A 23,236-nucleotide genomic window follows, 5' to 3' on the forward strand; every position below is an offset into this window, starting at 1 on the left:
CATGATGAATCCCAGATTAATGCAGAATGATGGGTCTCTTGTGAAGTAATGATACCTGCCGGGGGCTGCAGGGGCCTGGAGCAGGCACGGCCAGCTGCGGCTTCAGCCCTGTCCCGGGGGCATGGGGGTCACAGAGAGAAGTGGGGTTCTCTAAGTCTAGATGGGTAACCCTGAAAGAGCCAGGAGCGTGGCCCCAGGGACTGCTCTTCTGAGACGAGATCTGAGGAGGGTGTGAGGGCCTGAGCTGTTTGGCTCGGAAGGACCCCAGGCTTCTGAACTCCTGGAATGCCCCTCGGTTTTGTGAGGACGGTGGCATGCATGGGAGAAGGGCTCTTTAGAGCAGGGGTTCTCAGCCCAGAGCTCAGGACGGGCTCTGTCAACTACCCCTGAGTTTTTTCAAAACTGTGCATCAGGAGGGGGGGCCTGGACTTTCAACAAATTTTCAAAGGGTTTCAAGGGTTTCATCAGATTTCAAGTCCAGGACCCAGAAAAGTAGAGATCAAGTTTGTTGAAAAATAAATCAGTGAATAAAGAACCATGATTTTAGAGATTATGCAAGGAGATGGCTAAATCTGAGAATGGAGAACAAAGTCTACTGTCCGTCCTAGATGGTTCTGAACCTCCCAGAGCACAGGTGAGAACCAGGGTGCTTCCACAGCTACAGGAAGGCAGGCAGGCACCCAGCTCGTGTGTGTGTGTGTGTGTGTGTGTGTGTGTGTGTGTGTGTGTGTGTGTGTGTGTGTGTGTGTGTGTGTGTGTGTGTGTGTGTGTGTGTGTGTGTGTGTGTGTGTGTGTGTGTGTGTGTGTGTGTGTGTCTGAAGGACAAAGAGAAAGGAAGCCTGTTTACGTGTTACTAGAGTGTGTTTTCAAATTGCCTGTAGTTTGCTATCCAGTCCAGGCCAATTCACAAAGCAGGTGTTCAAAATGAAACAATCCCGCTCACTGCAAAACCCTCCCAAATAAACCACCGAAACCCAAGCGTCCAAATCCTTTGCTGCAAAGGCTGGAGCAGAAGCAGCTCCAGAGAAGAACTAGAATGTTCCAAAAAGCAAGTCCTATTTTGTGGCCGAGTCACGGGGTGGAGACCGGGGGTGGGGGCAGGAGGGGGGGTGGGAGGAGGGCTGAGCAGACTCCAGAACAGAGTGGAGACCCTGTAGCGGCTCCGCCCACAGGCAGGGCCACATCCTCTCCCCACTAAAACGCAGGCTGTGGCTTTCCGTAACCAGAAACCTAGTTGACACCAGAGCCCCAGAGACATGAAAGATAACGAGGGTATAAATTTAATCTACATACCGACAGTGATTCATGCGTGAGGGTGGCAAGTGCACAAGAAAAATGAAAAATAAATGGACTTTCCCACCGGTGTTTTTTAGCAATTGAAGCAATTTTCCTGATTGTGGGATTTATACCGATGGTAAGTAGAAGTTGCCCCTTATTACCCCTCTCCCCTGGAGCACGGCCAGCGGGACCCTCATCGAGGGGACTGCATGCACCCCCTGGGCCCACAGGGCTCTCCCAGGCATGGCCCAGTCTTGAGGGGCTCCCCACCCCAACTTCTGGCCAGAGCCAGCGGGCCCAGAATAAGACGCCGTCCTGTGGGGCTGCAGATGTGATGACGACACTGTCCTGAGTGTCCAGATCTCAGACCAGCCAGAGTCACAGGTGAGGCAGCCACGGCCTGGAGAGGATACACAACTTGTTCTGTGACGAGCAATAATGAGATGACCGCGGCTAAAACTCCCGGGTCCAAAACCAGGTAAAACTGTGAACCTGGCTGCTACACAGAACCAAGAGTCTAACCAACCTGACCAAATCTGCAGGATGCTGGGGGCGGGGGCCGAGCAGGACACTGGCCAAGGAAGAGGCTTCCGAGGAATTTTCTAGTCAGCATTCCCTTCATCCTATCGCTGAGCCCCTACCGTGTGCAGGGCCCTGCCCGCTCGGGTGCAAACTGCACTGGCCTTGCTCACCAGAAGGACAATCTCTCTCTGGTCAACCCTGCCTGCTAGGCCTTCAGGGACGGCCGGTCTCCCCGGGGAAAGCAGCTGGAGCTGATCCAAAAGACTAAGAAAACACAAGGGAGGACTTGCTAATGGCTAACGTTACTTTCCTTCTCAGAGCAACGTCACTGGCAATGCTCTTATCTCTGCCCAACGAGCAGCAGGCAAGCCACAAAGACCCACCGAAGGAGTGAATGAACGCACGCAGGGAGGAATGAGTGCACGAACTGCTCCTTCAAGCACGTGTCCGAAGCAGGAGGGGAAGGGTTAGCACTCACCATAATAACTGCAGCTCCCGGCAAAAGCTCTCCTAAGAAGGGAACTGAACCCCCCGGTGAAATGAGGCCCGAAGTGTACGAAAACATAAACTTTCCACCCCACTTTGCTCTCATCATTGCACTCATTCCACAGATGTCTCCTGAGTGCCCAACCTGGAAGGCGGGGATTATGATGCCTTCTGACAAATGAGAAACTGAGGCTCAGATGGGGGAGGTGCCGGCCTCGGCTCACACAGGCAAAGAGTAAAAAGACCAGGATTTGAACTCGGTGCTTCTGACAGCACAGCTGGCGCACGGTGGGCATCAAAGGCAGCAAACATCACGGAGCAGCCAGCCGTGGTGCCTCTACTCTGGACTGGAAGTGGGCTCCAGGGGCCCTGTGCCCCTCAAGCATCCCCAGCTGCTCTGAGCGGCTCCCAGGCCTGCGATGTGGGGCTGCCCCAAGAGCCTTCCCCCGCGGCGTTCACCTCAACACACCAACGGGTCCTATCCACACCTTCCTGCACCTGTAGCTCAGGCGTGAGGGGCCTGGGCTTCCGGAAATGCACCAGACGTCATGGCTGACGTTCAGGGGCTGTCCCCGACCCTGGGAACAGGGCCAGGCCTGTGTCCTTGGCCTCGCCCTCTGCTCCCGTGCTCAGCCTGAGTTCCCTCTGCCCATTCATCTGTCCACCCCGGCTGCTCTCGACAGGCCTGCCTGGCCCACTGTCCACTTCAGGGTGTCTGGATACTGCAGGAAAGGTGACAGGCAGGCCTGGCAGGCACCACATCTTCTAGAAACAGGTGCATGTAAATCCTACACCGCAGATGTTCCAGCACATTCCTGATTTTAAGTTCTGACCTACCATCAGGCCAGGTACCATATTCTGGTCACCAACACGATTAAAGAGCAGCTCCCGTTTACCAAGCACCTGCCGTGTGCCCGCGTGGTACATAACCTCACTTGATCCTCGCAACTGGCCCTCAGGGCACACCGCTACCTCCCCGGGGCAGTCATTGTCACCCCGGCCCACGCCCCACCCCGGGGCGAGTTTGCCTCCTGGCTCACTGTCGCTCTCACCGTCCCTGCTGCCGTAATTCTCAGTAGCATCAGTGTCCCCAGAGTCCCTCCTGCCCCTGCCCTCTCGTTTCCTTGACCTCTTCTCCTGAAAGGCATGGCCTCCCCCGTTCCTCAGCCACTCATGCCCATGGTCCGCCCCGGACCCTGTCACCAGGAACTGCAGCGCCTCCAGGAATAACTTCCAACCTTTGCACCGTCCTGTCCTTCCAGCTCAGTCCCCGCAGTAGCCCGACGCCTACAGCCCTGCAACCCAGCCCCTCTCACTGCCCCTCCCTCCCCTCGTGGCCTCACGTCCCCACCTTACCCAGCAAAGACTCCGTGGTCCACCTTAGGAATCGCTCTCACGCCCACACCCCGAACCTGCGCCCCGCTCTCAGTCCTCTGCTTCCTCCATGCAGCACCGGGTGTCTGACAGCGCCGAGGGAAACCTACCACCTCCTTGACCGGGCTCCCCTTAAACTCAGGCTCTGGACCTCAAGAGGGCCCGGGAAAGCACAGGGCACTTCCCTAGTGCATTAGCGCCCCCCCCCCCACCTTCCCATACCTTCTCTCTCTCAGGCCCCTCATCCTCCGTCTCAGCTGGTGGCCCGGCCTCCTATTTCCAGGAGAAAAACGGAGCTCTAAGCAAAGGCCTGCCAGGCCCTCCCACTGTCCCGTCCACACACACCCCCCACCCCCGCCCCGCCGCCGCTTGCCCAGGTCTCTCGGCTTCCTACAGCTGACTCGGCTGTGCTCCTGGTCAAGGCCGACCGCCCGCCTGGGCGCAGAGTCCGCTCCTTCCTGCCTAATAAGATCATTCACCCAGCAACTGGCCCCCTTGCCGCCCACATCATTAACTTCCCCTCTCTACCACATCTACCCAGCAGTATACAGCATGCTATTATCCATAGTTCTGCCACTTAAAAAAATAAAACCTCTCTTGACCCTACACCTCCTTGCATCTACCAGCCCTTTCTCTACTCCCCTTGGAGCAAAATCCCTCAGAAGACGGGTCTCTAGGCAGGGTCTCTAATGCCCCTGCTCTCAGTCTTCTCTTGAATCCACTCCGATGGTTAATTTCATGGGCAACCAGATGTTTGCTCAAACATTTTCCTGGGTGTGTCTGGAAGCGGTTTTGGACAGATTAACATCTGAATCAGTGACGGAGTAAAGCAGATTGCCCTCCTCAATGCGATGGGCCTCATTCAATCAGGTGAAGACCAGAAGAGAACAGAAAGGTTGGCCCTCCCAAGAGTGAGAGTGAACTCCCCTTGCCTGACTGCCGGGAGCTAGGACATCGGTCTTTTCCTGCCTTTAGACTCGAACTGAAATGCTGGCCCTTCCTGGGTCTCAAGCCTGCCATCTTTTGGATTGGGACTTACACCATCAACTCTCCTGGGTCTCCAGCCTGCTGACTGCAGATCTTGGGGCTTCTCAGCCTCCAAAATCTTGTGAGCCAATCCTTAAATTAAATCTCTTTACACACACACCCCCACACACACACACACTGCACACACACACCCTGTTGGTTGCATTTCTGTGGAAAACCCTGAATAATACACGCTCCAGTCAAGGGGCCACCGACATATCAACCCCAACTGCACTTGACCAGGTCAGCGCGGCCCCGGCATTGCTGAGTCCAGTGGTCAGGCCTAATCTTCCCTGACCTTCTACCACATCGGCCATCCCTCTTCCTTAGAACGCTGCGCTCACTTGGCCTCAGGACCTGACTCTCCTGGGTCTGCTCCTTCCTCGGACAGCCCCTCCTCCACCTCCCACACCTCTTCTCTGTCCCCCCCTACACCCCTGGGGATTCTACTTCCACCTCCAAGCCCAGACCTCCCCACCCAACTCCAGACGGGTACATCCCATGACGTCCTCAGCATCTCGACTTGGACGCCCAAGACCAAACTCCTGATCCAGATGCAGATCCCAGCATCTGTTCCTCAGGAACAGGAACATTTGCAATAGCATCAAAAAGAATCAAATATTTTAGGATAAATTTAACCAAACAGGTGCAAGACATACACACTAAAAACTACAAAATATTTCTGAAAGAAATTTTAAAAGACCAAGACAAATGGAAAGATATTCTATGTTCATGGCTTTAAAAACTTAATATTGTTAATATGGCAATACTATTCAAAGGGATTTACAGATTTAATGCAATTCCTATCAAAATCCCAACAGCACATTTTGCAGGAATTGAAAAGCCAATCTTAACCCTAATTTCATGGGCAACCAGATGTTTGCTCAAACAAACATCTATTGCAAATGTTTCTGTTCCTCCAGTGTCCTTCCCCATCTCAGAGAAGGGTGATTTCATTCTTCCAGTTGCTCAGGCCGACAGCCTCGGACACCCGCATCTGATCTGTCAGCAAATCTCATTGGCACCACTCAAAATTATGCCAAGCACTGGACCACCCCTCGCCGTCTCCACCACTGCCTCCCCAGCTGAGGCCACCCTCTCCCCTTGCCCACAGCTCCCCTAAAGCATCCCCTGGCTACAGCCCTTGCCCCACCATCTATCTTCCACACGGTGACCCTGAGTCGGACCATCTCACTCCCCTGCTCAAAACCTTCCAGGGGCTCCCCTCTCACTCAGAGTAAAAGCCAAAGTCCCCTAACTGGCCTCTACAATCCTGCACCATCCGTCCTGCTTCCTGGGCTCGGAGCTCTTTCCCCAGATATCTACATGGCTCACTCCTGCATTTTCTACAGGTCTCCCCTCAGATGTATCCTTCTCAGGGGGCAGTCCTTAACCACCTCCCCTGCACCCCACCCCCGCACTTCCTTTCCCTTCTCTAAAGCACTCATCTCCCATGGATGTACTGTGCATTTCGTTCGTTTATCGTATTGTCTTTTCCCCTCTCTAGAAGACGAGCTCCGTGACAGTGGGGCTGGATCTGTTTGGTTCACCAGTGGACCCAGCGCCTGGAGCAGTGCCTGGCCCGGGATATGTGTTCAGTGACTATTTGGTCATACGTAGTGAATGACCCACTCCTATGGTATGCATTAATGCACAATTCCCCCATTTGTAGATGAGGAAACAAGTTCAGAGAGGGTAAGAAACGTGCCAGGGGCCTCACAGCCATAGACCGTGGTGCTGGGATTTGAACCCAATGTTCTTCCTTTCTCTGGGCCGTTGAGAGCAGTCAGTGGAAGCCAGCCCAGGCCCACGCCAGCCTCCCATGTGTAGGAGCTGCCACAGTGCGGTGCACTGTCCTGAGGAAACAAAATACCACACAACTTAATTTTATGCTTTAATTGCTTGGTGGTGATTTACTGCCGGCCGTATATTTTTTTCCCAGTTGACACTTCCCTCCATGTATTTCTTTTATCTATCACCACACTTGACAGGTAAGTCGCTGATATTTACTGTTACTGTATGTACCAATATTTCCAACATATATCACCACCACAGCCATGTCACGGCACACAGAGTTCTGGCCCAGAACGGTCAGCCTTCTCCAGACATAAACGGGGGCCATATTTGGAGAAGGCCTGACACCGGAGAATGTTAGAGCCTTAGAGAATACGGACACAGCTCCCCCATACACATACTCACACATAAAGCTCCCAGGCCCACCAGAACTGCCCCTCAGGCTCTGCTTTTTGTTTTTAATATAATGTTTTTCTTTTCAACAAGCATTCAATATTACTTTGAGATGAATACAACGGGAAAAGCTTTAGAACCAGTGACCTAGTCCAACCTCCTCATTTAACACAGAAGCAAACTGGGGAAGCCCAGAGAGGGTCAGGGGCTTGCCCAAGATCACACAGCCCAGTTAGTGGCAGAAAAAGGTCGACAGCCCAACTCTCCCTTCCCCCAGCCATCCTTCCCCGCTTTCCCTGCTGGGGGGAGATTTGCTTCCCAAGAGGCAATGGGACGTGTAGGATCTGACCCTCTTCTACAAGAGTGCAGCCCATCTCTCCTAATTTTTGTGAACATGCATTAAGCAGTCAGTAGGCACCAGGGGATTTCACGTGAGCTATTTCATTGAAAGCGTACAACAGCCCTTATCGGTAGCTATTATTATTCCCTTTTCACAGATGGGACAGGCTGCCAGCTGGCCCAACAACATCGTCCCTCCTTCCCACTCCTCTCCTCTAGGCACCTAATCGGCTCTCCTTACTCCAGACTAATTCTTCTCTGCCAAGGTGTTAGCCCAGCTGTCACCGAATTACCCTGTGCAGAAGGGCCACCTGGGATGCTTGCCACCCCAGACTCCTGATTCTGGGCCCAGAACCCACACTTTTAACAAGCCCCACACGGATGACCCCAGTACAGCTGTGGCATGGACCATTCTTTGAGAAACCCTGCGTAATGGACACTCTTGGCCCTCTCACAGCATCTGCAGCTTGCTTGTTGATTCTTGAGCCCTTCAAGACCTAAGGACTCATTCTCAACAGTGGTGCGGCAGACACGGGGACAGGCAGCAGGATGGACGTTCGGGGACAGAGGCCCCATCCCACCCCCTCCCACCATACCCCCGGCCAGCCCGCTGCATGGACCCATGATGCCCGCCACAGGGTCCGCTTCTCCGAAAGCGGCGCTTCCAGGGGCACCAACGGACCCCAGGAGCCAGATCGGCAAGTCAGAGACTGGCTCTCCCTGGACCTTCGTGTGACCTCGGCCAGAGAAACAGCAGGAAACGTGGTGGAGCCAGGCCACAGGTTCCTGAGCACTGGGCTCGGGAGATTCAGGAGCCATGGGGGCAACATGGCCAAAGATGGGCTGCAGCAGGAAGGCACAGACTGGCAGAGAGGGGATCGAGAGGGGAAGGACAGCCGATTAGAAAAGCTTCCAGTGGTGCAGAGGTGTGGTGACAGGGGACGGAGAGAGGAGAGAGGCAGTGGGAATGGAAAGAGAGGCCCTTTGGAGGTGGGACCCCGTGTCTCGGTACCTGAATGGCTGTGGGTGGGAAGTAAAGGAGGGAGGAGGTTGAGCCCCAGTGATGAAGAGAATGGGACTTGCTGCTGCCAGCTGGTGTGTTTTAAGCTGCCCCCATCTCCCATTCCCATGTCACCCCATCCCTCTTTGCCTGGGGACCATGTTCCTACAGCCCAGATGCCATCTGACTCCCAGGCTGATTTGCAACTATTTGTTTCCAAACAGATTCTCCCAAGGCAGAAAGGTCTCCAGTATGCAGGTTCCAGAGATGTCAGGAGGCCTTCACTGAGAGCCTGGGCTCTGGGAGGGGGGGCAGGCACCGCTGAATGGGAGGTCTCCGGGGCAGGCAGACAGATAATCCCTGGACTCATCACCGCCTGATATACCGCCTCAGGTCCCAGGGGGAACTGCTCAGCTAAGTAATTGCTTCTGCCTTGATTACAGGCCTTTGCAAATGGCTATGGGACTGGTCCCACCAGTGTTTGAATCTTACAAATGTCCACATGCACGGCTACTATCTGGACCATCTGATCGTTACCTTAAGAGGTTTAATTTGCTTAGCAAGGGAATTAGACTATAAACTATCCGGAAATTATGGAAAGTCACACGTCAAAGAGACCCTCCCCTTGTGAGTTCTTCAAGCACATTTTGCTAGAGTGTGTGTGTGTGTGTGTGTGTGTGTGTGTGTGTGTGTCCTAACAGGTGTGTGGTTATCAAAAATAACAAGTGGCTCAGCAAGAACCTGGCCCCAGATCGGACCACAACCAACCCCAGAACTGAAGTGGCCTCTTCCTGGGGCAACAGAGTACAAGCTAGCTAGAGGCGGCCACACAGGCACAGGCGGGACCCTCCCGCCAGAGCTGGGAAACCAGCTGTGGGAAGCGAAGGCTGAGGGCTGCGGTCACTGCCACAGAGCTCTGGACCACACAGGGAGGGATGGTCTCCTGTGGGGAAGACCCAGGGCAGCTCCGCACACCAAGAGGTGGACAGTTGTTCCAATCACCTGACCTGCCATTGCCACTGGACAGGCCCCACCTCCCTCCCCAGGACCCCTGTCTGGCCCAAGGCCTTTTGTAGCCTCTGCCCCAGGACCCTCCTTTCCTCTTTTTTTCCCCTCCCTACATAGATATGCCACCACGGCCTTCATAGGGATAGCTGCCGATAATGATGGCTACTGAACACTTCATTTGACTCAGTCCTCATAGTAACTTGTGAAAAGTAGACATTTTTATTCCCATCCCTTTTTCGAGATGCGAGAGTGAGGCTCAGAGAGGTCTAATGCCCCAAATTCACACTGAGCCTGGCTTCGAACCCAGCGCCTGCTCCCTCCTCAACGTCCACCTCGGAGAGAGGTTTCTGGGCCCTTATGGGCCCATCAGGCCCATATTGCCCGATGTCCTGTGGGCGTCCGCCCAGCTGAGGAATGGAGGCCCTGGTCACCGGAGTGACTGGCCCAAGGTCACTAACGAAGACCTGGCCAGAGCCAGCAAAACTACCCTGCAGCTGGGCCAAACTCAGAGCGCGCCGGAGCTGAAACAGGCTGTTCTGAACTGCGGGGATAAATCAGCAGCTCCCGGGCTCCCAAGGACGCCGCTTACCTGCCCCTGGCTGACAGCCGCCTGGAGACTGACCGGCTGGGGGAGGGGACACAGCTCCCCAGTGACAACGGCGCAGCAGCCCTCCATCCTGCTGGGTCCCTGCAGCGTCAGGCAGGTGAGGGCCTCAGGGGCAGGGAGACACCCCCAGAGTGGCAGTCACCCCAGAACGCCTCCGACTCTTCCCCACGGCCCCCTCTGGCAGGCAGATTCCAGCACACATACCTGGCGGCCAGGGCGTGGCTTGAAGGTCCCCTCAAGCCTGGGATGTTCTTAAAGGCTGTGCTTTGCCTTAAAAACATACACGGACTCTTGCCCTTTCTTTGATTCTATAGCTGTTTGTTTTCATGTTATAATAATCACTGGTTTGTTTCTCAAGTCTTCATGTAAATTGACATGGCATCTTTGTCACCGGCCCACTGCCATGTACCCTCTCCACCTGCCAGGCTACCCCCGCCTCCATCTGAGGAGTTCTAGGCCTTTAAAAGTCATCTCAGTGGGAAGGTCTCAAAGCTGGAGGGAGCAGCGGGCAGGAGAGGTCAGCTCAGGCCCAGCCCGAAGGAGAACTCTTCCAGCTGGTCCTCCATGGCCGCAGGTCAGGTGAACACATCCAGGGCCAGAAACCCAGAGATACTGCACCTAGCATGAAGCACCCAGCAGTGCTAGACACAGTTCACACACTATCTTCTTCCACTGGTGGCGCAGTGGTTGAGAGTCCGCCTGCCGATGCAGGGGACGCGGGTTTGTGCCCCGGTCTGGGAGGATCCCACGTGCCGCAGAGCGGCTGGGCCCGTGAGCCATGGCCGCTGAGCCCTCACGTTCCAAAACCTCATTCCCTTATCTGTTAAGAGGTGACATTCTAACCCACAGAGTTGCATTTCATAGCAACTCTGTGGGTTAGAATGTCACCTCTTAACAGATAAGGGAATGAGGTTTTCAGGAAGGCCTAGTCACTTGTTTGCTGACAAACAGCTTGTAAAACACAGGACAGGAATTCGGTCAAGCTCCGTTTGGGTTCACCAGACCACTCCACTGATACAATAACTCCCCTTTGCGAAATGCTACTGTGTACCAGGTCTTCTAAAGCAGCCACCGTTAGCGTTCCCATTTTTCCTGCAGAGGACACTGGAGCTCAGAGATGTTAAGGAACTTGCCTAAGGACCCCAGCACTTGAACCAGTTCCTGGAGCAGAAAACCTGTTTTCACCACGCCTCAGAGTAAGGGAGCTGCCAGGCTCATCCCAGGACCAAATCAGTGATGAAAAGGGGGACCCGGAAGCCCAAATCCCAGACCTCTGCTCTCCCCAGGCTCTAGTCCTTTTGCAAGGAGCCAGGGATCCTCCACATGCTGGGTGCACAGTCCAGAAAAGACCTGCTCAGCAAATGCAACCCAAGGAGTTGTTGGCCCCCTGGCTTGCGATTCAAATTGTAATAATCTTAGAAGCACGCTGTATGAGTCAACTAAGCCTCTGCTCTCAGGCCCCAGAATGTTATTTCCTTCGGAGAAGGGGATCCAAGGACCCAAGAGTCAAAACAGCAAACAACAGCAAAAATCAGCCAATGTTACTGAGCAAGACAGAGTTTACCAGCCCCCGCCCTTCAAACAACGTAACAACCACAGAGTGCAACCTTCCGACAGTACTTCTTTCTGCCTGTGCACACACCAACATCGCCCTCTGCTGCCAGTCACCAGTACGACCATGTCTCACAGGCTGGAAGCTAGTGGGAGCCAACCTCCAGCTTCCCTCTCTGTCCCCCTCCCCCACTTTTGAGGTATTGCACACCTCCAGCGGGGCACTCCTCACATTACAGTCTTGAGTCACAAAGCTTCACACAGAATAAAAGATGCCCCTGGAATTGTTCAAAGCAGTGGCCCTGCCCCTTGTTATAGGCAAAGAGATTTAAAATATTGATCCTGGAACTTAGAACCACAGTGTTGATCGGTGAGGTCAATGAATCCTGCCCTCTGCCTCCGAGCCAGGCTTTGGGGCAGATATCATAAAAGGACACTGCTTTTTCTTTTTTCTTTTTCTCTTTTACTTCAAGGAGCATAGAGAAGATGCCTCTGACCAGGCATCTTCCAAGTGCCACGGGCACAAGCGACGGGCAAATCCAAGTGCACGGCACCTGCTGGCTCTCTCTCGAGGCTGCTGGTGGTGACACCTGCAGCCTGGTGTGAGACGAGGGAGGGACCTGGGCTGCCTGGGACTGCCCTCCCCTCCTGCCCCGCCTCTTGTTCTCTCTGCTCCCAGTGTCCCTCTGCGCAGGTGCCTGGTGACCTTTAATGAGCTGTAATGAGGAGCAGACCCACGCATTCTGTGACCAAATCACAGCCTGAGCCCCAAGTGGGCAGCAGGTCCCAAGACCCCTGTGGATGGGAGGTGAGGCCGCTCTGACCGTAGACAATTCTCCCTCTCTGTCCTCACCAAGGACTGTGACTTGCTATACCAAACCGTACTGCAGATGTGCCTTCCTGTACCAAACAGCCATGGTCCCCAAAAGCTGGGTGAGGTCTGACTGCCTGTAAATCCATGTGGCCCCCCTATAGGGCCTCAGAGGTGCCCGATCTTCGTGTCTGATTGCCCCTCCATTGGCAGTGCGGAGAATCACTTCAGTTTTCAATTTCTCTCCACCCAGCAGCCCCATCACAGAGGTAATGACCTGGTTTCAGCACTGAATATGCGGCCAGCTCCCCGGCTTTACAAGAGGATCCAGTCCTGAGAGTGGGCTACGTTAGGAAGCAGAGCAGTCCTGCGGAAGGAGAAGAACTGGGGCTAAATAACGGAGGCATCCTGGGCCTCTGTGACTCGCAGGACGCCAAGCCAGGTACGGAAGAAACTGGTCCCCACAGTGCGTTGTGAATTCACTATGTAATCTACTCTCTGTTGCGTCAAACCCAGCGATGGCCTGTGGGCAAGGCTCGGGGCCAGGTGCGTGGGGAAGACAGAAAAATGAGTGACTAATACGCCTTTCCTCAAGCCAACGGGGAAGGTCAAACAGGTTTGTGAGGAATGAGCAAAGCAAGCAGCTCGTGCTGAGTCATCGGGAGAGACAAGGGGCAAGGTGGCCAGGCCACTGAGGGGCTGGACTCACCGTCATGGAAGGATGGGGAGACCTTGAGGGGGTGGACCTCATCCCTGGACGATGAAATAGCTGGGAAATGGGGCATCTTGCTGGGGGCATCGGGTACCCAAGGAAAGCAGTGAGCTGGATGGGAGGCTGGGCACAGGGTGGAAGGCTCTGGCGGCACAGTGCTTCTGGGATATTCTGTAGGCAGAGGGGGCCCTGCCGAAGGAGCTGGGGTTGGGGTGTCAGGAGCTGAGCTGTGGGGGGGACGCTGGTCTGGTGGGGAGGTGTGTGGGCAGCAAAGTGTGGGGAGATGAGCAGGGACATTACTGATAAGCAAGGCCATGGAGACAGGGGCCCAGGGCAACGGCCTGGGTGAGTAATTGTCACTTGTATTTCTGGTCTTGGGCTAACGGCTCACAGGCCTGTGCTAATCCCTCCTTAGCCCACACCCTGGGCTCCTCCCGGGTCTAGAGCGACCCTCTTTCCTTACCACCACTTCTCCCAAACCCAAGTCTACACTTCAGCTGCTGCCACCTCCCTTTCCCCCACCCGGAGGCAGCCAGTCGAGGTGCAAACATCAGATAGGGCCCTAGGGCAAGGCCGGGGCTCAAAGGAGCTTCTCTGATGACAGAGCCCCAGGTCTGTGGTCCTGACAGGTCTTGCCTGAACCCCAGCCAGAATTCTGACCCAGGGACATCTCAGCACCTATCCTGGAGCTCACCGAGGATTTCCAAATAGGAGGATGATGCGCCGGCCCCGGAAGCAGGGACAGCTCAGCAAACCCCGATGGCCAGGCCCACCCACCTATGTCCTCCTGTCGTCCTCCCCCCACGCACGATGACACTCGTCCCATCCAGGGGCCCATAAGAGCTGCCATGGTGCTCGGCCACGGCGCCCATGAGGGAGGAAGGCAGAGGCAAACGTGCTGCTGAGAAAGGATGTGGGTAGAGGGGACGGAACCACGTAAATGCCAAAATAAAGGCAACAGGGCAAGGGTCAGAGGGGGGGAGAGCAAAAGGAAGATGGGAGAAAGGGGAACAGTCCACAGAAAAGACTTAGAGGAAGAAGCAGAGGCCCATCCCTCAACTGGAACCATCAAGGATTCATTGGGTTTGCCTGTGCTAGCTACCGCCCCACCCTCAGGGAGCTCAGACATGCACACACACACACAGACATGTGCCCACACACACACACACACACACACACACACGCCCAAGGAGAGAGCAGTGCTCATTTGACCAAAGTGTGATGGTGACAATGAGTGCTACCTTCCGAACACAAGCCACGGAGGCAGCCCCTGTGGTTACCAAGATCATCTTTAAAGGGCTTTTCGACTCATATTGGAGTAACCAAATTTGAGAATCGGAAATTCAAATCACTTATTCCCCGCAGTTAAGCCTTGGGGAGGATTTGTGAGAGATCACGTTCTGTAGCAGGACTGGCACCTCTCCCTGTCTCCAGAAAACACATCCTCTGAAGGGTGCACACCATCTCTCCGGGGCTTGTTCGTTTGTGCCCAGTGTGTCCCGGCGCTGGCGAGCCTCCCGGCAGTCCCACCACGCTCCACGCGCCCCATGGGCCACCCACACTGGGCTCTGTGTCGCTGACAGACACCCCCCACCTCCTGCTCTTGGCTTTGCTGTTACCAGCTGGCCCACGTCACTTGAGGCATCAGCCTAAGTGCCTCAGGTAATAAATTCTCGGAGAGAAGTCTCAGACTAAATGCCATGGAAAATAAATTCTAGGAGATCCCCTCACTTTGACCTAAAGTTCCAACATGATTTGTTTCTGATGGACCCAACCCCAGAATGAAGAATCAAGGACAGCCTTGAGAGCTAATACGCATGTATCAGGCAAGTATCCTAAGGAGTTTACACATGCTGACTCGTTCAAAACTAACACCCCTATGATTATCAGCCCCATTTTACAGATAAGCAAACTGAGACACAGAGAAGTTAAATAACTTGCCCAAGAGCACACTGCTAGTAAGTGAGTTCAAACCCAGGCAGGGTCTGGGCTCTAAACCGTCACACAAAACTGTCTCTGTCATATTTCCATTGAAGTTGATGACACTGTCTGAGCCTGGCTCAACCCCTACCAGGAGCAACACTTCTCTGAGACCCTAGGAGCAACCATAGAGATGCCTCTAGATTTGGGGCACAAAATTCAAAGTACCACTCTGAAAGCCGCAGGAATGATACAGCCAAGTGCCCTGGGGCACCAACTCACCAAGACAGAAAGAGCAACTCGTTCTAGGGTTTGCAGGGATCCTTTGTCAGCCACCCTGGAGAAGTCTGGCTCTTGCCTCCTGCTGGCTCCCCACCCATGGCCCTTGCAGAGCTCAAGTGAGGCCGAGATTCTGGGCCTCAGGGGGTGATGGGGCCGGTGATCAAAAGGGGGCCCTCAATGAGGAACAGCCTCTCAGCACCAGGATTCACCCACCCCACCCAGGGTGGACCCCCACCCTCCCCACCCTGCCTTACTGAGAGCTTCCCCCGCACTGCATGGGGGAGGCAGTTAGATCAGGGCAAGGAGAGCAAGGTGCAGCCCCCAGCTCTGACTTACTTGAAGAAGTCCTCCTTGCAGTAGACGCTCCCGGCCCTGGAGAAGCACCTGTCAGCTAGCTGCATCTGGCAGTCTGCACACTTGAGGCAGGAGCTGTGCCAGTGTCTGTCCAGGACCTTCAGGATGAACTTGTCCAGGATATGCTGGTTGCAGCCAGCACACTGGGGGATCTCTGTGGAGAGAGGAGAGAGAGGCAATGTAAGACTTCTGTACGGCACCACTAACCAGGTGCTGTTTGGATGTCTTCTCATTCTGCTTGTTTTGGGAAAGGACATGAGCCAAACCCTCAGGGCTGCCACATACAGTTGTACAGGTTGTACACTGCACAAAGGTGCCTCGTCAAAGGAGTAGGTTGGGACTGAAATCCAATCCATGCTTTGCTGGCCTGGCTTTGGGTGGCTTTGACCCAAAAGGGTTGCCTGTTTCTAAGAGCACCACAAGGCTAGCAGCATCAGCTAACTCCACTTTTGCCAGCTGCAATTCCACAGCCAATGGCCAGGAAGACCCAATAACATTCACCTTTATTTCTATGACATTTTCACTACTGGGTAGAATCTGTGCTAAAAACCTCAGCCTCTAAAGTAAGCCCTGCCTAAGCATGGACTGAGAGGTCATCTGGCATAAAAAAGAAATGATATGTTGGGGGTGGGTAGTGACCAAAGTCCATGCCTGAAGGTATTCCTGGAGAGAGAATCTCAGTATTTTTTTAAATTTTATTTTATTTATTTTTTTTTATACAGCAGGTTATTAGTCATCAATTTTATACACATCAGTGTATACATGTCAATCCCAATCGCCCAATTCATCACACCACCCACCTTGGTGTCCATACGTTTGTTCTCTACATCTGTGTCTCAATTTCTGCCCTGCAAACCAGTTCCTCTGTACCATTTCTCGAGGTTCCACATATATGCGTTAATATACGGTATTTGTTTTTCTCTTTCTGACTTACTTCACTCTGTATGACAGTCTCTAGATCCATCCACGTCTCTACAAATGACCCAATTTCGTTCCTTTTTATGGCTGAGTAATATTCCATTGTATATATGTGCCACATCTTCTTTATCCATTCATCTGTTGATGGGCATTTAGGTTGCTTCCATGACCTGGCTATTGTAAATAGTGCTGCAATGAACATTGGGGTGCATGTGTCTTTTTGAATTATGGTTTTCTCTGGGTATATGCCCAGTAGTGGGATTGCTGGGTCATATGGTAATTCTATTTTTAGGTTTTTAAGGAACCTCCATACTGTTCTCCATAGTGGCTGTATCAATTTACATTCCCACCAACAGTGCAAGAGGGTTCCCTTTTCTCCACACCCTCTCCAGCATTTGTTGTTTGTAGATTTTCTGATGATGCCCATTCTAACTGGTGTGAGGTGATACCTCATTGTAGTTTTGATTTGCATTTCTCTAATGATTAGTGATGTTGAGTAGCTTTTCATGTGCTTCTTGGCCATCTGTATGTCATCTCTGGAGAAATGTCTATTTAGGTCTTCTGCTCATTTTTGGATTGGGTTGTTTGTTTTTTTAATATTGAGCTACATGAGCTGTTTATATATTTTGGAGATTAATCGTTTGTCCACTGGAGAATCTCAGTATTTTGAGAGAGTCTCCTGAGAGAGAATCTCAGCATTTTAATGAAATGCAAAAGATACCATCGATTAACTCGATCAACATACCCAACTAATATGCCTTCATGTACTGCAGACAGGAAAACTAGAAACTGCTTTTCCAGATTCCCTTGCAGCTTGGGTTCCGAAAGTGATTTAGAGTCTGCCAATCAGGTGAACTTAGAAGAGACTTGAATTCAGAACCGAGTTGAATGGAGCCTGCCAAGAGGCAGGCTCCCACTATGCCGGTGTGGATCATGGCAGAGGCTACAGGGTTCTCTGGCTTTAATGTCCTGAGCAATCATGGCAGAAGCAACAACATTCTGGGGGCTGGGAGTTATTCCCAGCAGCTTGGTCCAGAACTGGCTCCACTGAGTTAAAAGTCATCTACTACCTATCTGGTAATTGATCACTCTCCACTTAAATAGTGAAAATGGATTCTGTTGTCTGCAACTGAACCTGAACCACTACCGCACCCTGTTCCTGTGCTGGGTGACTTCCTATTCAAGGTCTGTTTCTCTGCCATCCCATCTCTACCAAGGGATTGCTCAGGGGGTTGATAGTATTTTGAGTCACTGAATTAGTTTCAAAATGGTCAGGCTTTCACAGCTGGATGAACAAATAGTGCTAGCATCTCTAGCCATTTTCCCTGGTCCTTTTCCTCAAAAAAGGGAAGGTAACAAATGTTAAGAACAAAAACATAAAAGTGCAAGCATTTGGCCTCCTATGGTAGCCTCGTGATATAGCATGTCATGAGACTGGTAACCCTGGGGTTTCTCACCTCTATTATAAATAGCATTTTTGCTAATTGTTTTTTTTACACACCATCTTTCCCATCAGAAGGTGAGATCCTCAAGGAATAGGAACAGCATTTCTTTCTCAGTTTTGTATCATCCGTGCCTAGCACAATGTCTGGCACACAAGAGTAACTCCACAGATATTTTTCACCAAATAAATCACTGATCAAATCCTCTCTAAGAAGCTCACTTGAAACAGTTCTTCACTAGTTTTTCCTGCACACCCCAAATGTCAATAAAAGTACTAAAACCAAATCTCTCGTGGGATTTCGTGAGTCTAGTGTTTCTTGATTCAAAGCAAGTTTGTTGGTTGTGATATAATTTTAAAGTGCTGAAATAAGGAATTAGTCTCAAAGCATTAGGGGGAAATTTTAAGCACATCTAAACCTATGTAGAGAGAAAGCTTTCTCAAGTATTAAGTCATCTGTATCTAAAACTTACAGACACACTGTTGGGACATTCACTGTCATCATTAGCCCTGTACACACAATTGTCTATCTTGGACCCAATTAAACCCCAGCACAGCTTGTTTCCTTCATGGTCTTGGCAGCCACCACCATTTGCCCGAAAGTCATACTCACTAGATTCCGTGCCCTTTGACCTGATTCTCAGACCAAAATGCCCCATGAAAACTACCAGATACGTGTAGCCCTGGACACTTGGTACCTGTCCCAGTTCAGATGGGACTTTCTTTTTATCTCAAAACATTTCCTCCTTGGCAAAGAAATTGTTCAACCAATAAGTACTTACCAAGGAGTCCCAGAAAAGTGCTAAACACATGACAGCTACACGAATTTCCATCAAATAAGAAGGGCTAGGTAGGACACAGATGAAGACCACGGATTCTGAAACCAGACTGCCTAATTTTGTGTCCTAGCTCCGCTTTCTAAGATTGAACAAATTACTTTGCCTCTCTCTGCCTCAGTTTTCTCACCTGTAAAAGTGGGGTGATGATAACAATAGTACCTGGTAGAATTGTTGTCAAGGTAAATGAATCAATATACGTAGGACGGGACTTGGTATACAGTAGGTGCTCAGTAAAGGCTTGCTATTATTAGGAGATAAGATAACTGCAGTAACCAGGTGCTCGAGGTGGTGCCGCTGGACTGAGAGTAAGGAAAGTTAGGGGCCCACGATCCTGGGCTTGACCTCATTGAACTCCCACCGAGAATCTCCGCAAAGATGTCAAGATCCCCCCACGGAGGTTCAGAGAGGGCCCACATCACACAGCAACTATGCCGTGGTTGGTGGGGAGGCGTGCTTGGCACCTCCAGGCAGGTGCCCGTTCAACCACACGCCTGCCTCTCTCCAGGGACCATCAGGGACTGGCATCCCTGGAGCGGCCAGGGAGGGTTCCGAGAGCAGGGCCCTTACCAGCTGGAGGTTGGGAAAGAAGAGGCGAGACTCTAGGGAATGAGGGTAGGATAACCTGGAGCTGCTGTGGTATGACAAGTCCAGCCTGGGCAAGCGGTGGAGACAACACAGGTAAACCTGGCCATTAAGCGGGAAAGGGTGTGGATCTCCCCTGCAGGAATTCGCGTTCGGAGCTGTAGCAGCTGCGGAGCCAGGGGCTTGAGGAAGGAGGTGTGGAGGAAGATTGCTCAGGCATCTTTTTCGAAGAGGGGAAGGAAGCCCTAACGAGAAGCCCTCCGGCTCAGGGAAGAGGTGTGCCGACGGGCGGGTGCCGAGCTGCAGGAACGTTTGCCCCCGGAGCCGAGAGTGCCCGGCCCGACCTGTGTGTCGCCGTGGACCATAGGCCCCGGGGACACGACCCGCTAGGGATGTCTTTGTCCCAGGAGCCAGGCAGCCGGCCAGCGGGGGCAAATTAACCCCTGGAGAGCCCGACGGTTGGGGGTTGGGGTCTGGGGACGACCCTCGGGGCGTGAGCCCGCTCCTCCCCGCACCCCGCCCTCCCCCCGGGCCAGAGGGCCGCCAATTTCCACCTAATTGTTGTTTGGCCTCCGAGGAAAGCGGTTCTATTTCTCCTCCTGGCCACAAATGCATGGGGATGAGGGCGAGGATGCATGCCCGTAGAATTTATTTCGAGCAAGGTATCTACCGGGAGCCTTAATATGATGAGTATTCAAGAGAGAATACATTAAGGCTAATGTATGCGGGAAGGGCGGGCAGGGGAGTTTTAGAGGCTTGGAAGCTGAGGCAACATCATATTTAGGAACAACACTAAAAGCAGCAGACAGCCATTTCTTTCGACCTCCAGCTTGCAGGGGATGTGTCCGGCAGGGACAGGCTGGGCTGCCCACACTAGGGGTTCTCAGAGAGAGGCCCTGGGACCCAACTGGGGGTCCTTGAGTCTGGTAAAAATGTAAGAGACATACTAAGGGTGCTTTTTAAGTTAAAAGAAAACAAAACCTTTCCCACTGTATTCCACTGTAGATTTTGAGAGAGAGAGCATTTTTAAAAAGAGATAATGTAGAAATGGTTTAAGAGACCCACAATATACCTATAGTAATAGTAAAACCAGGCAACAAGAGCCTGTTATAAACTGTGCCAGGTCCTAAATGTATGTTTCCTCGATCCGCACAACTTGGTGAGGGAGTTGTTATTATCCCCAATTTACAGATGAGGAAACTGAGCCTGGGAGAGATCAAGCAAAGTGTCCAAGGTCCCACAACGGGGGAACCAGGATTTCAACTGGGCCTGTGTGCGAGATGGGCTCACCCAACCCCAGAGCTGGAGGGTCTGAGACATCACCCCACCTGGCTGGTTCGACCCTGTCACTTTATGGAGGGTAAATGGAGGTGGCTCAAAGCTGCTCTGTGTGCAGTGACAGCAGTAGATGAGCCACTAGCCTCTGGTGCTCCCCAACAATTAGGCAAATGGAAATGTCTGAGGGACAGATTTCCATCCTTTGCACAGAGTATGCATGTGTTGTAGGGGACAGACACCTAATGCCCAAGGAGGGCTGGGAGTGGGAACCCCTGTCCGGCTGATCGCCTCCACCCAGCTGCAAAGTGCCAGCTTGTTGATGGCGTCTGTCAAGTTCAGATTCATCCCTGCCTGTGAGGGGGTGGGGACCTGTGAACTCAACCCCACACTTTAGGAGTCGGTGCTCCATGCAATTATTTAGATGAAAGAAATGTGTGAAATATGAACGAACTAGAAAATTTTAAAGAGCAACAAATCTTTTTTTTAACCTACAATAAATTATGATTTTTTAAAAATAATTTAGAGTCTGAACAGGACAGAAGTTATATAGGTTTCCTAAGAGAAATAAAGTCGTAACCAAAATTTCCAAATCCCTAGTAAACTCAACTTATTCATGCAGTATTTGATATCACGAATTTTACTTTAAAAACTGGAGTTTAAGCAGATCCTTGCAGTCACTAAGACAGCATTTGATCTAAAAACTCAGTTCCTGATCCAAGGAGTCGTTTCATTTAAAATGAAAATTTTTATCTGCAGGAAAGTGTTCTGTGGTGATGCTCTCTGCTGGGGCTCTGCAGAGGATAAACCCAGGCATGAAAAGACAGCAACATCCCTTGAACAGGCAAGGAATCTGTGGAGATGCTGGACCACACAGTACAATACACTCCCATCTGCAGGGCCATCCACCAGCACCCAGGAGAGACACGGCCCAAGGCACAGACCTAAGCCCACAGGGAGAACAGCTGTGTGTATACAGCTATCCAAGCAGACACCATCACACACACTCACACAGACACATACACAAGTCAGATGTACACACATTCACACATACTTACAACATACACAAAGACACAACACAGACATAATCACATATACACTCAGACACACAGAGGAAAACATAATCACAAATAGAGATACACTGAGACATACACATACATAGACAAAGGCACCCACACATACCACACTCACTTAGACACAAACGCACCTGCACATATTCACATATACTGAGACATGCATATTTAGCACACACACATACTCATATGTACACACACATATACCACAGATACTAACACACACTCACACATGCACACAAACACATGCACACACATATCCTGATACAAGGGCTAAGGCATTGTGATTCCAGGAAAAAGCCAATTCTTCTGAAGTCAAGCTGTGTCTATGGAAAGGAAGCCACCTCCGAAATGAGGGAGCTGTCCAACTCTGGAGCGGTGGGGAGAGTGGGCAGTGAGTGAAATAGAAAACTAGGGGGAACTAGAAAATTTTGCTCAAAGACCTTTTGGGAAAACTATTGAGGGAATTTGAAAGTTTTCAGTTCTGTTAAGAGTTTAGATCTTCAAATTTTTAGGTCTGCCAAATTGTTTACAATAAATCCCAGGCCAGATTTTGAGATTCTGATTCTACCATGTATGTGATTTTGGACAAACTGCTTAACCTCTTTGAGCCTCAATTTTCTTATCTGTAAAATGGAGATAATAACACCAGTCTCTGGGGTTGTGGTGTTGTGTGATCATATCAGTTAATGAGTATAAGACCCTTAGCCCCATAATACAATTGTTCAAGCTCGATGGCCAGCTCCCTTCTCCCTTTTCCTGACCAGCCTCCAGCAAGATGGATTTATATATTTAAAGTGTATCAAAATTATTTCATGCTTATTTCCCAATATAATTTTCCCACCGCCCCCTCCAAAACACTCAAAACTCTCCTCCACAACCCTAGTTCTAAAGCATCTGGAAAATGTACAACCCTTTCTAATCAACATTATCCCAGAGTATGAACAGCAGATAATGCAACATTACAAGATTCAGTTTTTTTGGAATAAAGAAATCTGTCAGATTCTTTCTTCCATAGAATGAGGGCAAATTTGCCAGACCTTGGTCCCCTCCCCACATGTGAATGGTGAGAGTGCGGCGGTTAGGACCACCAACTGCCTGACCTCACTTCACTTTTGCTGTAATGTATTCAGGTAAGAAAGGACTGAGTTCATATTAACATTTGAGGCTTCTAGTATTTTTCTTAGAGACATCTAAATGCCCAATGGTGAAGTGACTATTTCTTATTTGATATGAAATAACTAAAAACCCTTTGCCTGTAGCCATAACCTACTTCTTCATCAAGGAAGCTTATAAAACACACAACGTGATGTCCAGCCCTCAAATCACCTGAGTGCCCTAGTGGAGGTACAAGGGGCTTGTTTTTCAGAGTGGCCCATCAAACAATGGACTCTGTTTTAAATCCCCAAATTCCTCCGTTAGTGAAGTTTCAGAAAGCTGGGAAGTGGAAGAGATCAAAGGTCTGATGTGGTCTGTGGTAGATCAAATTGCCCTCAGCCCTCTGGTGATATAGCATAACTATTGTGCATTTTTATTCCCCACTCAATGTTTCTTCCTTTCCAAGAAACTGCTCTCAAGGAACCAGGGGCCACCATGAAACATTTCAGAAATGGTTTGTGTTCGTCTGATCGATTTTAATTCTTTGAAAAAG

At 51.4% G+C, this 23,236-nt stretch overlaps 1 protein-coding gene across 1 annotated transcript in view; it reads right to left on the reverse strand.

Moving 5' to 3' along the window:
• The window catches only part of LHX4 (LIM homeobox 4), a 43,673-nt gene that overhangs the window by 10,232 nt on the left and 10,205 nt on the right, over positions 1 to 23,236 (reverse strand). Inside the window, exon 2 of the mRNA XM_004269819.3 lies at positions 15,440 to 15,611. Within this exon, the coding sequence (XP_004269867.1) occupies positions 15,440 to 15,611 (172 nt within the window). The remainder of the gene's footprint in view (positions 1 to 15,439; positions 15,612 to 23,236) is intronic.

The sequence above is a fragment of the Orcinus orca genome, chromosome 1, assembly GCF_937001465.1.
Source record: "Orcinus orca chromosome 1, mOrcOrc1.1, whole genome shotgun sequence".
In the NCBI taxonomy this organism is placed as follows: domain Eukaryota; kingdom Metazoa; phylum Chordata; class Mammalia; order Artiodactyla; family Delphinidae; genus Orcinus; species Orcinus orca.